General features: G+C 51.5%; 1 protein-coding gene across 2 annotated transcripts in view; it reads left to right on the forward strand.

The window, feature by feature from the left end:
* ADAMTS17 (ADAM metallopeptidase with thrombospondin type 1 motif 17) overlaps positions 1–13,506 on the forward strand; it is a 323,327-nt gene that overhangs the window by 244,690 nt on the left and 65,131 nt on the right. For both annotated transcript variants that reach the window (XM_032836008.1, XM_032836009.1), the window contains exons 17-18: positions 8,504–8,661; positions 11,455–11,614. In XM_032836008.1, coding sequence (XP_032691899.1) covers positions 8,504–8,661; positions 11,455–11,614 — 318 coding nt within the window. The remainder of the gene's footprint in view (positions 1–8,503; positions 8,662–11,454; positions 11,615–13,506) is intronic.

Raw genomic sequence — 13,506 nt, forward strand, 5'->3', positions numbered from 1 at the left:
TAAGCTTAACAGCCAGCCTTTCCATTGGTCCTTGCAAGTATCTGCCTGGTACTTGAGTACTTGTGGGTTGAGTCCTACGTGTTCTTTATGCTGTTATGGGAGCAAAAGGGATGCTTAGCCTTCCTCCTGTATTTCTATCTTGGGTTGGATTTCAGACTGGAGGTGGCTGATCTCCTACCCAGGTACCCTTCTCCTGGGCTTCCTTCTGTTACTATCTCCTCAGTCTGTGTTGCAAGGTTCTGTTTGAGATTGACAAGAATATACAAGACACGATCTCTCTCTCACTCTCTCTTTCTCTTTCTCTCTGGCTTCAAACTTAAGAATTAAGTTGTTTTAGCTGAAACAGTTATTCATGAAATGCTTTCATTTAAACTTTTATCACTGACTTTAAAAAAAAAAAAATTGTATCTTGGTCCACGTTCCTGCCTTTGTAGATACAGAAGGATCTAAGTCTTTCTTTGAAATAGTCCCTACCTGAGAAACTGAAAGTCTGGGACACCTGGGTAGCTATCAGTTAAGTGTCTGCCTTCCACTCAGGTCATGATCCCAGGGTCCTGGGATCGAGTCCCACATCAGGCTTCCTGCTCAGGGGGGAGTCTGCTTCTCCCTCCCCTCTCCCCCTGCTCGTGCCCACAGGTGCTCCTTCTTTCTCTCTCTCTCAAATAAATAAAATCGTTTTTAAAAAACAAAGTCTGATTAGACAGACATAAAACAAACCTATAGTAGGCAAGTTTACAATGAAGACCACCATCCTATAAGAACCACTTGCAGGGGCACCTGGGTGGCTCAGTGGGTTAAAGCCTCTGCCTTCGGCTCAGGTCATGATCCCAGGGTCCTGGGATCTAGCCCTGCATCGGTCTCTCTGCCCAGCAGGGAGCCTGCTTCCTTTCCTCTCTTCTCTGCCTGCCTCTCAGCCTACTTGTGATCTCTGTCTGTCAAATAAATAAATAAATAAATAAATAAATAAATAAATATTTTTTTTTAAAAAGAGCCTCTTGCAAACACCAAGTTAATCCTCATGCACATGCAGGAGTGGGGCCAGGAGCTCTTGTTCCTGAGTGCCCACACCAGGGCTCACCAGCCAGCAACCTCCTGGGGTCCCTACTGTGTCCCAGGCAACCCTGTCCCCTCTTCTGCAGCTTTCACTTCTGCCATCTGCTCCATCTCCTTGAGGCCACTGCTGCTCCTGCTTCCAGGGTAGGACCTTACCATCCCTTAGGGTGACACCCACATGGGTCTCATCAGCCCCTGTGGCTTTGCGACCCTCCCAGCATGGCCACTCTCCCAGTCTAGCCTGGCACCCTTCTCTGCAATTGCCCCAGCTGTCCCTGCAGATAGAATGATGCTTATGCACACTTTTAAGGTAGCCTTGTGCTGCTCTTGGCAGTTCCAGCAGACCCGGGGCCTTTTTTACTAAATTCCCAAAGAGCCCACCCCCTCCTCACCAGCATTTGCTTTGGAAGCCCAATCGCCTAGTGTCACCCTTTCCAGCTGGTACATCAGCCCTCGCCTACCTGGAAGAATTTCTGCCCCTTGGGGGGCACCAGGCCTTGGAGGATGGCAGACATTGCCTTTGACCTGATCTCAGTATCCCAGAAGCAAGCCCCATTCCTCGGTCAGTGGCGTGGTTCTTCCATCAAAGCAGCAGCAAGCAAGGCCCTCGGCTTCTGGTCCTGGCTTCCGAGACTTCCCAGCACCATTCCAGCCCCTGACCCAGCCCCAGATGTCCCTCGAAAGTAGGAACGTTATCTGTACTTTCCTGCAACAAGATAAGAAGGACAGAAGGGTGTCAGAATCCTTTGGATTACTCAACTTAGTAAAAATGAACTTCTCCCCGGAGCCTGTGTTAGGGCCATCTAACTAGTGAGTGCTGCCAGTGGTGGGGACTAGCTCTCCGGTTGGTTCCTCTCAGCTCCTGGAGTCGGCGGGCCACGTGTGGGGATGACACGAACATCAACGTTTGGGGTTCCCAGGCATTGAGCCCTGCCCTGTTCTGAAGACCTGATTCCTCACCGCCCCAAAGGCACTGGAAAATATTGCTTTGCCTCTTTCACTGAGGACAAGACGGAGACTCCAAGGGTTCATTCAGGAGCCTGTGCATCCTCCTCATTTCCTCTGGGGCTGTGGCCGTTTATAAGCCTCCTCGAATCACCCTGATGTGTCCAGTCATCACCAGACATCAGCGGGGGCAGGGGAGGGAGCATCTTTACCCAGAGAACATGTGTTACACTCGCACATTGCTTTTCCTTCTTTGTGTGGACCTCGAGGTGGCAAACCTCCATCCCAAGGAGACGGGTTCCATGTCTCAGAACAACATCCCCCGAAGCGCTGGACCTCCAAGGGAGCTTAGAGCCAGCTTTGGTCTTCTTATCTTATTCCTATGCTTTTAAATCCCAGGAGTCCAGGGCTGGGTGTGGGGGTGAGGGCAAATCTGAAGGTCGTCCACGCTCCTGATGTTTCTAAAATTAGTTCAAACAAGCCCTGTTTCCACTCGGGGCTGGGTGCTTTGGAAGTCAACCCAGTGTAACTCTGAATGACTCTCACATTTGCCGGGAGCCGTTCCTGCAGAATTACGCCCCACCTACCTTCAGCCCACGCTGCCTGGCTCTCTGCAGCAAGGCACCTGGCACAGGAAATGCCTCTGCAGTTTGTGTCCACAGCTGAGAACAGAGCTGGCAGAGCTCCGAGTGGAAATACAAGGAACTGACGGGATGCCAGGATTAGAAGTAGGTTGACTGCGGGTCAAGTCTTCCAGTGGAATCCAAGAGGGAGAAAGACAGAAAGAAGCCCAGCTTCTGCACAGCTCCTCACAAGAGGAGGGCCTGCGGATGGAGGACCTCTTTAATGTGCCTCCAGCCAGCTGTAAGGAGCTGTTCCGCTCTCCCCCACCCCCAGCTCCCCAAAATGGCTCAGGATCTTTTCCCACAGTGCCTAGATGTCCAAGGACAATGTGTAGTGGTCCACAGGGAGAAAGAGGGCCCCCGGAGAGAAATGGACATTTGCCATCAGACCTCATGTTCTGGGCCTTTCCTTAATGGAATGGTTTTGTTCTGCCACAGTAGCAAGAGAGAACTTGTTTGTGCCCATCTTCATCACTCCAGAAGTCTCTCCAGCTGCTGAGCGTCTCCTCATGGCTTCTAACCCAAATACATGGAAGCAAGCACTGCTCTGTTTTGGATGGTGGCTTAAAACATCCAACCTCTGGCCCAGACAGAACCAGCAAAGCAAAAAATTGTCCTCGCCTGCAAATCCAGACTTCAGACAACACAGATCAAATCAAGTCGCTGAAGATTTCCCTTTGTTCCCCACTTTGTTATTTGCCTGTCAAATCAAAGCATGTGCAATCCTTTTAATAGCCCCCGTTTGAACTTCTGGACCTAAAAATCTTAATTTCAATGCAGGCTAACCTCAACCTGCTTACAGACACAGGGAGGTTTGGCTAGACCCTTGATGCCACAGGAATGAGAAGGACGGGAACTTGTAGGGCCCGAAACTTAACTCTGGGGCCTTCTTTCAGAAAACGAATGCAGCATTATGTCCAAGGCCTTGGAAAGTACTCCTACAAGGGGTCTGGGCACTCCTGCCCCACCGGCTCTCAAACACCCCGTGGAGGGGAAACTTGCCTGGGGTGGAGGCTAATGCCAGTGGGCTAGGGGATGATCAGCGTTCCCACTGGCTGGAGCTGACCCAGCCCCACGACATAGGTTTCCCATCAGACTCCACACCATACCCGTGTATTTGCTATTAATAACGATCTTGATGTTCACAGATTCTCTGAGGCTGCTGTTCCACCCTTCTGAAGGACTCGCAGGTGCTAAATTCCCATCTTAACGGGAAGTCCCAGTGTCACCAGTGGACCCCAGCACATTGCAAATTTGTGACTGTTGCTGACTACATTCCTCACCGAGTCAATAGGTTAGAAGTGATCACCTTGCTTCTCGGCATTGCTGAGCCCCGATGTTGAACCCTGTGTTTTCCCTCCCATTGCAAAATTCATCAAGGACGGACATCACCATCGAACTGTCCTGAGGAAGGGGTGCCAAGTGGACATCATCAAGCCATGTTGGAGGCACCCGGCTGGCTCAGTGGGTAGAGCATGCAACTCTTGATCTCAGGATTGTGAGTTCAAGCCCCATGCTGGGTATAGAGACGACTTGAAAGCCGTGTTTGCAGTGCCTAGAAGCTGTCGTGAAGGTGGCCGTACTCAGAGTTTATTCTTTCTAGGGCCCTGTGGACCCGCCCACACCCCCAGAACTGTGATAGAGTGAGCAGCTCCAGCCCAGCCCCTCCAAAGCAAAGCCAGGAGCTTTCCGAACTCATGGTGGGGCACCACAGCAGCCACATGTGGCTTGGAGGAGCTCTGCTTTCACCATGGTCACAGAGACTGCTTGAAATCTGCCCTGCTTGGGGGGTTGCATTTACAGGTCCTGTAAATCTAGGCTGCTTTCCCCAGCGAGCTGGATACCAGTGCTGCACCATCTGACGCGTTCTTCCCCCATTCAGCACTGACCTTGTTCTGTCCTAGCTGGCCAGCCACAGCCTGCTGCTCTCACATCGCCTCCTCCTCTTCCTTGACCAGTCCCTACTCCTCCCAGGCCACCCCAGACCCACTCTGCAGACCACCTTGTGCAATGTCTCCTCCACCTGCCCCTCTCAACCCTTCCCGCTACTGACAGACACATCCCTGCTCTGGCGATCAGAGGCTGACATGTCCCGAGCCCCAGCCGGCAGTCCATCTGGCCACTGGATCAGCCATAGCCAGTGCCTCTGCCGACAGAAGCAGGGCTCCTCAGGCTGGCCCGCACACTTCTACATGCTGCTTCTGTGGGTGGTTTGAGAATCGTCTCTGGGTGTCCCTCCTGCACTTTGGCTAGTCCTTCCCAGTCTTAACCCCCCAGATGTTTGACTTTTGGCGTGGAGGCAGGGTAGCTTTCAGTATCACTTGAAAGTGCCTTACACAAAGGGCCGAGGAGATGCACAAACAAGGCCGAGTAAGAAGGAGCCACCTCATCCTAGGCGTTAGTGCCGGACAGGAGCAGAGGCCCAGGAGACAGTTTAAGGCCTAGATAGCCTTCTACATCTCAGGGTATGACGCTTATGCTGCTAAGGATCCTAGGGTGGTTTCTAGGAGTCCATACTAGTAATCTTCTTTCCCAACCTGCCCTACCCCTATCATGGTTGGCATTTTAAAAAACAAAACCAAACCTTAAAAAGACACATGTGAAAGCCAAACTGTTCTCAGTTGGTGAATATCAGCTTCAGGCGCTGCTGGATCCAGGGGCTTAAAATTATGTCATGGGAAACTGTGTCCCTCTCTACCCTGGCACTGCTGTCCTCTCAGTGACTTTAATCTGGGTGCATCTTCCCAGGTGCTGGTAATCCAGATTTCCTTTAAGTCTCCAGGCAATCCTGTAGAAAGTAAGTTGCTTCTTCCCAAGGTGATGGAAGCCTTGGAACTGACTCTCACAGTCCAGGTTTGGGGGATGGCCCCATACCTGGAATGGGGATGAGTTTGGAGTCAGAGGAAGAACATACCCCCAAAGGAAACTCTGGGTTGTTGTTACTTGGAGATAGAGACAGCCAACACACCATTCACAGCAGCCGTAACATGAGAACAAGGCCAGGACCCCAACTCTTAAACCCAAGGCCCCAACCCAGGCACTGAGTCAGGGAGTCAGCTGGTGCATATGAGTGGCCAGTGGCAAGGAGAGCTGCCACTCCAGAGTTTTGAAAATGGGTTCTATGGGGTGAGTCAAACATCGTAGTGGTCCACATATAAAGAAACTAAAGAAACTGCCCATCTCTCTAACTCCAAGTTCTGGGTGGGGGAGGAGGGTCTCAACATGCTCGCGTCTCCCACCCCGATAATAAGAAGAGTGAAACTTCTCTTCCCTTCTCCACCCTTTAGAGCCACTCTTTATCTTGCCTCCCTTTCCCAGCCAGACTTCTAGGGGAAAAAATTGCTTCACCTCCCACTTGCTTCTCCACACAGAGCGGTGTTCACAGGAAGAGCTCTCATGGCCACTGGGTCAGGATCCATAGTCCATGCCTGCCAGGCACTCCCAGGCCACCCTCCTCCCTGCTTTTCCTCCAGAAAGTCTTCCCCGTATGCCCCTGTCCCTGTCCCCCCACACACAGATGCAGACCCTGAGCTCACCTCTGCCACGGAGCCTATGAAACTACCATGTTTATCTGTTTTCTCACCTGTCTCCCTTCCAAATGTTGAGTTCACCAGGGGCAAGAGCTTTGTCCTCAACACCCAGTGAGGAGGCCCTGACTGGTGGTATTGGCGGGGGTGTGGAGAGGGGAGGCATGTGTCTGCCACTCCCTGTGCTTCCCCGACTTGTTGTCTCTGGGACCGTTCTTCAAGGACGCTGGCCCCTCACTGTGTCCATCTGCCACTCCCCACCAGCCTGCACTGATTTCTGAAACCAAATTTACGTGTGTGTGTGCAAGAAACAATTCTCCAAACCTACAGAGAAGTAGAAGGAACAGTCTGTGAGTTTTGTTATAATAAGGGTATATGGAATGCAAGACCCTGTGGCAGTTGGAGCCTGGAATGTGTTCTCTCCAAAAACAAGTATTTTCGTATTTGTCGCAAAACTCTAGATGGAGGCTATAACCTAAAGAATAATGCCAGAGTGGTAAGAGTGTTGATCTCGGTATGTTTAGGTTCAGGTTGTCCAGTCTTTGTAGCTGTGTGACTTTAGGCAGGTAACTTAACCTCTCCATGCCCCCATTTCCTCATCTGTGAAATTGGGAAAATAATGCTTTCCCTCGGAGAGTTGTTGGGAAGAGTAAATGGGTTAGAAGTATGTGTGGGGGCTAAATCTAAGAATGTGCCTCTTGAAGGTGGCTGGTAGGTTTTGGCTGAGGAAGGGATAAAGGAGCTGAGATTGTGAGTACTCTTACATTTCCCCTTCCCTCTTGTAGCCAGGAAATTTCAGTAGCAGGTAGAATTTCTTGAAGGGAAATGTTCAGTTCCAAGAGGTAGAGCCTTTTTTTTTCTAAGCCTTCCCTGGAGTCCTGTAACCCTCAACCGCTCACTCTACACAATCACCCTGGATATGAAATCCTGATGGAAGTCGCTCTAGTGGAAAGCAGCCCTTCCTGCTGCTTCTTAGTTTCTCTTGGCAGTTCCTAGAAGCGAGGAGTCGTGACCATGCATCTCCTTCATGAACTCCAGGACAGTCTGGTGGGGTGAGAGCAAGCAGGGGGACCATCGTGTCCTAGAGACAGGGAAGCAGAGGCCCAGCAGTCCCCAGATGCTGGTGGCCTGACCAGGACCAGGTCCAACAAGGTCCTGACCCAGCCTTGGGGCTCATGAATTGCGGGCTAACAGAAACCCCTTTTTGTTTTCAGCTCTCATCATCCAAAATTGGTATTAAATGTGGGTGTTTTATTTCTCGCCTTGGGAAGCAGAGAAGAGGGAAGGGGTGGAACTGATTTCACTGCTTGTGGACGAAGCAGGGTCTCAAAGCGATTGGAAGCATCTGGGGCATGGGCAGGGAGTAGGGGGGTGTCCAGCTGCACTTGGGGAGAAAGGGACTGGGAGCACCCAGGATGTCCTGGGAGTTTCATCGTTTGGGTGACAGAAGACTTGTTCTCAACCTGCTGTCGTCTGCGACCTTCTCCCAAATGCCAGAGTACATTTTAGTTCTTGTCATTCTTAAGTAACAAAATGAAACCAAAACAACAACAACAACAACAAAACAGAATTTCACTACAGAATGTTCTAGTCGTGAGAACAACATGACTCCAAACCTAGGCAAGGGGACATAAGAAAGTCACGGTCTGCACTCAGATAATCAATATACATCGTGTGTGGAAAACCAGATTTTTTACTCTGGCCAACCAGCAAAGTGTTGATTTTGTTTCTTCCAACACATTCTCTACCCAGTGGAGGGGTGAGCCAGCAGAGTGTGAACCCGAGAACCATGAAGCCCTGCCCTCGTGGCATCGTTCAAGCCCTACTGTCCCATCTGTGGTCAGCTCAGGTTCCCTAACTCTACCATTTAATAGAACAGCAACTGTTTTCTTGGAGGAGCCCCCACTTTATGACCGTGGGGCTCTCAAGTCCTTAAGAAAAGCTGGATTAGGCTGTCAAAAGCCCCACGTAGGTAACGGTTAAATGAATTGATGAATTTTGCTAAAGCAGCAAACCCATCTCTCTGGCCTTGGACACATTAAAATAGAATTCATCCATCAGGCCAAAGACCCTCTACCCTGGAAGTTTAGTAAAATGTGGTTGGGCTGTGCTTGTCTCCTCCATCCCCTGGCTTTCTGTCACACAGGGTCCTGCAAATCTTGAGCTCTTTGCCCTCTGTGAGCGAGACTTCTGTTCTCAGCATTCAGAAAGCCCATCTTCTATCACTGCAGACCCCCTCCTTTCTCCTGTAGAGGCGGAGAGGAAGATCTCCAACCCACCCCTCAGGACACCCAGATTCCCCTGAAAAGGCCAACTGACGCCCCCTGATTCCATGATGTTCCCTTTTCTTCCTAGCTCTGAAAGATACCAATAAGAGATCCATCAATAGCGATTGGAAGATAGAGCTCCCCGGAGAGTACCAGATTGCGGGCACAACCGTGCGCTACGTTAGAAGGGGTCTGTGGGAGAAGATTTCTGCCAAGGGACCAACCAAGATCCCACTGCATCTGATGGTAACTTGCTGTGCTCTTGCCTTTGTCCCAAGCCCAAGGCTCCAAGGGGTCTGCCAGTTCCCTTCCTCCCCGGGGATGCTGAGGAGAGGAGCTCCTGGTTCCTGGTGGGTTTCCTGCCACCTGCTGCTCAAGCCTCCCTCTCTCCTGGTCTTCTTTTATCTCATGCCTTTCACCACATGCCTGAGAATTTTCCCCTGACCAGACTTCGCCCTGAATCTTCACTGGCAGAGCTGCCATCTTTTTCAAAAGGAACAGCCTCCAGGAAAGAAATACTTGGCCGTGTGACAGCCAGGGAGAGTCTTGGCCCCACTCAGAGTCTCTGCTTTTATATCAGATGGCAGGGGTCCGCCCCACAGTTTGTGTATCCACACTGGAAACTACCTTTTGGAAATGAACTGTTTGACTCCGTTTCCAAACCAGCATCACTCAGATTTTCCAGACTCGGCTCTGCCCCAGGCATTTGGGCATCAGGAGAGGGAGAACCAGATTCCACAGGAAGATCAGCCCCTGGGGTGGTGTCATGGAACCTGGCAGTCAGGCCAGGTTGGGGCCACCTTGTCTTGCCCATTGTCTCAGGGCAGGGGGACCCCATGCAAATCACTTGAATATCAGTGATGCGTCCTTTTAAGAGTACTAAAGATCTCCAGAAAAAGGGATCCTATCATTTCCTTCTTACGGTCCAGGAGTTCCCATGACTCCCTTCTAATAGCTCATAATTATTGATTCCACATCTCGTTCCAAAGCACGGGTTCCGTGACCATTTGTGTGTCTATAACCAAAGCACATTTTGTCCTCTGTGCTTCCGGAGTCTCCGCTTGGAAATTCTTTTTTTTTTTTTTCCCCCTCCGTTAATTTGTCATCTCTGGCAACCTGCAGCCATTCAAGGTTAGGTGACACCTAGAGGAGTCACCAGCCACCTCTCAGGCAATCTCCTGAGGAGACTGGCTCTGCCCACGAGCACCCAGCGGCCGGACAGACCTGCCCATGCCGGCCCTGCCCTCCGGCCTACAATGAGAGAGCAAAGGGAACTGATCTTCATGCCTGGCTTCAGCCATCCAGAAACCTGTGTCTGCCACAGTCAGCCCACTAAATCCATGGCAGAGCTGGCTCCGCACGTCCCCAGCCCCCCGGGACCCATCCCCAGGCCACTGCCCTGTGATGAGATTCCATCCTAGTCTAAGGCATTGGAACAAATCCTCCTGTCCTGATTTAAAAGGGGTCCAAGAGGAAGCAGAAGATAAAAAAGATAAGACCCTGCAGCCATGTCCCCTGTTGGCTCGTGAATTGCTTTTCTCTAACAAATCCTAAGATTGGGGTGTATTTCCCTCTCTTGCCCAAAGCTTTCACAAACCACGAGGGAATCGTCCGCCCATGAAAGCAAACATACAGCCCAGATTCATTCAGACCGTGCCTCAGAAACTACATAAACTCAGCCCAAGTCCCAGCCCTCTCTAACATTAATCACTTTTCTTTCTTGAAATAAGATTCGTTCAGGTTTTTAAATCTAGAAATAAGAGGTGCCCCTCTGCCTCTACAGAGGCATCTGTTGTCCCCAAACTGGGGTGTGTACATGGCTTGCGGGGTCGGGAGCCCCCACAGAGTCACAGGGACCTGCATTTGAAACCAATTATACACTCGCGCAAATTATACATGGCTGCAAAATTGCATGAAATTGGTTTCATATGGATTCTTGATTCACCAGTCTTATTCCCATACTGAGATAATAAAGATCTTTTAAGGAGGGTTTTTTTGTTTTTTGTTTTTTGTTTTAAACTGGAGGCCTTTTTCCAAGTGTATCACTGCAAGCCTGTTTCTTGGAGAAGTGGATGTTTATGCGGTTCAGGCTGCCCTTAGCACCTCACCCCTACCCTGTAACTCAAGCCCTTCGAGGGCTGGGAGATTCTCAGGGGCAGCAGGGGTACCTCCCCAGGTCAAGGCAGGTGGAGCACACTCTTCCAGGCCTCAAAGTGAACTTGATCGCTGCCTTGACCCAGGAGTGCCCACAGGTTCCAAGTCTAGCCTGACAACCCATCACCTCCAGCCACACTCTGATAGGGCCAAACACAGGGCTGGCCCATCCATCTGCCCACTCGCCAGGATTTCAGACCCAAGCGCCCCAGGCTGCAGGATGGCTCCCCCACCCCCTCACTCTCAGCTTTAGGCCTTGAGCCACGCCCCTGCCACCCTGTGGGCATCTCCGTCCTAGCTCCCGTGGCGGCAAGAAGGCTCAGTCACCCCTGGACTCAAACGCAGAAGTCCCCAAGGTTCCTGTGTGGTGGGGCTGTGTTTGCCCTTGAGCCTGCCTTACATGCGGCAATGGCTGATGCTGGGGGACGGAAAACTGATGTCCATTTTCAAAGGACGAGAGTAGCCCTCCCCATTCAGACGTCTGTTTTAGGCCAACGCCACATATTTGTGTCTCTCTTGCCTGCGAGGGCAGCTTCGTGGCTGAGTATGTGGGAACAGGTTCTTCGTCTGCGTAGAGCAGCTCTCCCGGTGAGAACCCACAAATGTGCTCCTCCAAAGTCCTCATCGAAGCGGGTTCTCTCTCCAGCAGGAGAGAGCAGGGCTTCCTGCTGAGGGTCCACATACCCTACTGCCCCAGTTGAGTCTGAGGAACCTGAGTCCGAAATAAGGGAGCGCCCCTAGACCGAACCAGTCTTGAAACCCAGAAAAGACCTGCTTACTCCGGTAGAGAGAGCCGGACACAGTGTGGCGTCGTTCGCCAATTCTGCAAGCCTGTGGGCTTCTGCTCCATTTCAAAACGGCCTTTGATCTTTGCTGCTGATCCAGGTGCTGTTATTTCATGACCAAAATTATGGAATCCATTACGAGTACACCGTTCCTGTCAACTACACCGCAGAAAATCAGAGTGAACCCGAGAAACCCCAGGACTCTTTGTTCCTCTGGACCCACAGCGGCTGGGAAGGGTGCAGTGTGCAATGCGGAGGAGGTGAGCCACCGGGGTCATGGGCCTGTCGGGTTGGGTGTGGGGTCTCGCCGGAGGAGGGCGTGAACCCAGGGCACTCTGTGGCCAGCATGCAGGGTGTGGGAAAGGCTGGCCGTGTCACCTGTGTTTCCGCAGGAACTTATCCACGCCCCACTGCAGTTCTCTCTGCAAAACACTCACTCAGTCCTCCACACTCCTGCGCCCACACAGCTGCTCTGCCTGTGGTACAGGGCCCTCGACCTCTACCCTGAGTGGAGGTTTAGCCCCTGTACAGGTTTGTTGGGGGTATGACAGGTGAGTGACCTGGGGATGAACAGAATAGACCTCCACCTGTTACTGTTTGGTGGAGGGCCCCCAGATGTTTTGCCCCCAAATACTCTTTTCTCTTTGCCACAGGTACCCCACTATATGACACAGTAGAAAGAAAGGGCCCCACGAGTCCAGGGAGACATTCCAAGCATGCCCGCCATGTTTTAGCCAATGACTTACCCCCTCTATGCTAAAATTTCCTCGTCTCTAAAACAGAGGAATCCACCCCATGCCCACTGCAGGGATGAGACTGCCATGCTAAAAAATCAGTATCAGCAAACACACTGTATTCGTTACTGGGAGGTTTAGGGAGCGCCGGAGGAAGCCATTCACAACAATTAGCTAAAAGCCCTTTTGTATTTTGTCACCCTGACAGGACATATGGCCAGTTCTCGGGAGGTGAGACACAGAGTGGGTGGGTTTTGATGGGCACAGAGTTAGGATGGAAGGTTCACCTGGACTCTGGAATGCCAACCCAGAGAGTAACTTGGCCCCATCAATACCCATTCCTGCATGGTCGCTGACCACCTAGATGATGTTTGTCAGATATCCAGTATGTAGAGGATCGTTTTTGGTTTAAGGGACTTGTCCCATTTTTCTTGGGTAAGAATTACAGCTATAAAGTGATTGGGCCATCAGACACTGCTGGAGTCAGCTGTGAATTCCCTCCTTCTCCTGCACATCTTGGCTCACTGTCCTTGCTGCTTGTTCTCGGCCCGTTCCTCAGACATCCCTGGCAGTCAGCACAGCCCCAGGATCCTCCGTCAGCCCTGTCCTTGTCCCTGTCCCTCAGCTGTCCCCCTGTGCCCATGGCCCTCCAGCCTCCAAAGGCAGCACCTCCCTTTTCCTCCTGGACAACTTACAAACTAAGCATGTCCCAGACAGAGCAGTTAGCAGGCTCCCCTTGGCTGGGGGGCCGGGGAGTGCTGTTCTCCTTCTGTCACTGTCAGCCCAGCGGCATTCCTATGGGACACCAATGACTTCCAGATTGTCCAGTGACAACTGATGACTCACCATTGTCAGACCTGCAGTCAGAGTTGAACTGTGGCTTGAGGTAGCCCCGTGCTGCTTACGCTCATGCAAGGCTGCTGCTGCAGGCAGTCAGAGCTGATGGTATCGTTCAGGATTCTGCAGGAGGCAGATAGAGTGAGGAATCTGGGGTCCAAAGAGTTGTGCCTGACATCCTCTTATTCTTATATTGCTACACTCCCCAAATAATCATAAAAGCAGAAGGTAACTAACATGAGTACTAACCCTGACTGGGTTCTGTTCTAAACACTCTGTGTATCAGTTAATTTTAACTGTCTCTGAAGCACCCTAAGGCACAGGGAGGTTAAGTGGACCAGCCTGGTTGAGGAAACTGAGGCACAGAATCATGGCGGCTAGCTGTCGATCCTGTGATCATTATGCTGGTGATGGACCCAAGTTTGAGCCCAGACCACCTGGCTCTTGAAGCTACCCTCCTAGCTCCCATTCATCCTCCTCCCTGGCAAAGCCATGACCAAGCCATGTGTAGAATGCTTTGGGGAAACCCAGGGAATGGCTACCCCCATCTGGGGTAACCAGTTAATGACGTCCCCAAATGC

Source organism: Lontra canadensis, unplaced genomic scaffold (genome assembly GCF_010015895.1).
Source record: "Lontra canadensis isolate GAN:19392208 unplaced genomic scaffold, GSC_riverotter_1.0 scaffold89, whole genome shotgun sequence".
NCBI lineage: Eukaryota > Metazoa > Chordata > Mammalia > Carnivora > Mustelidae > Lontra > Lontra canadensis.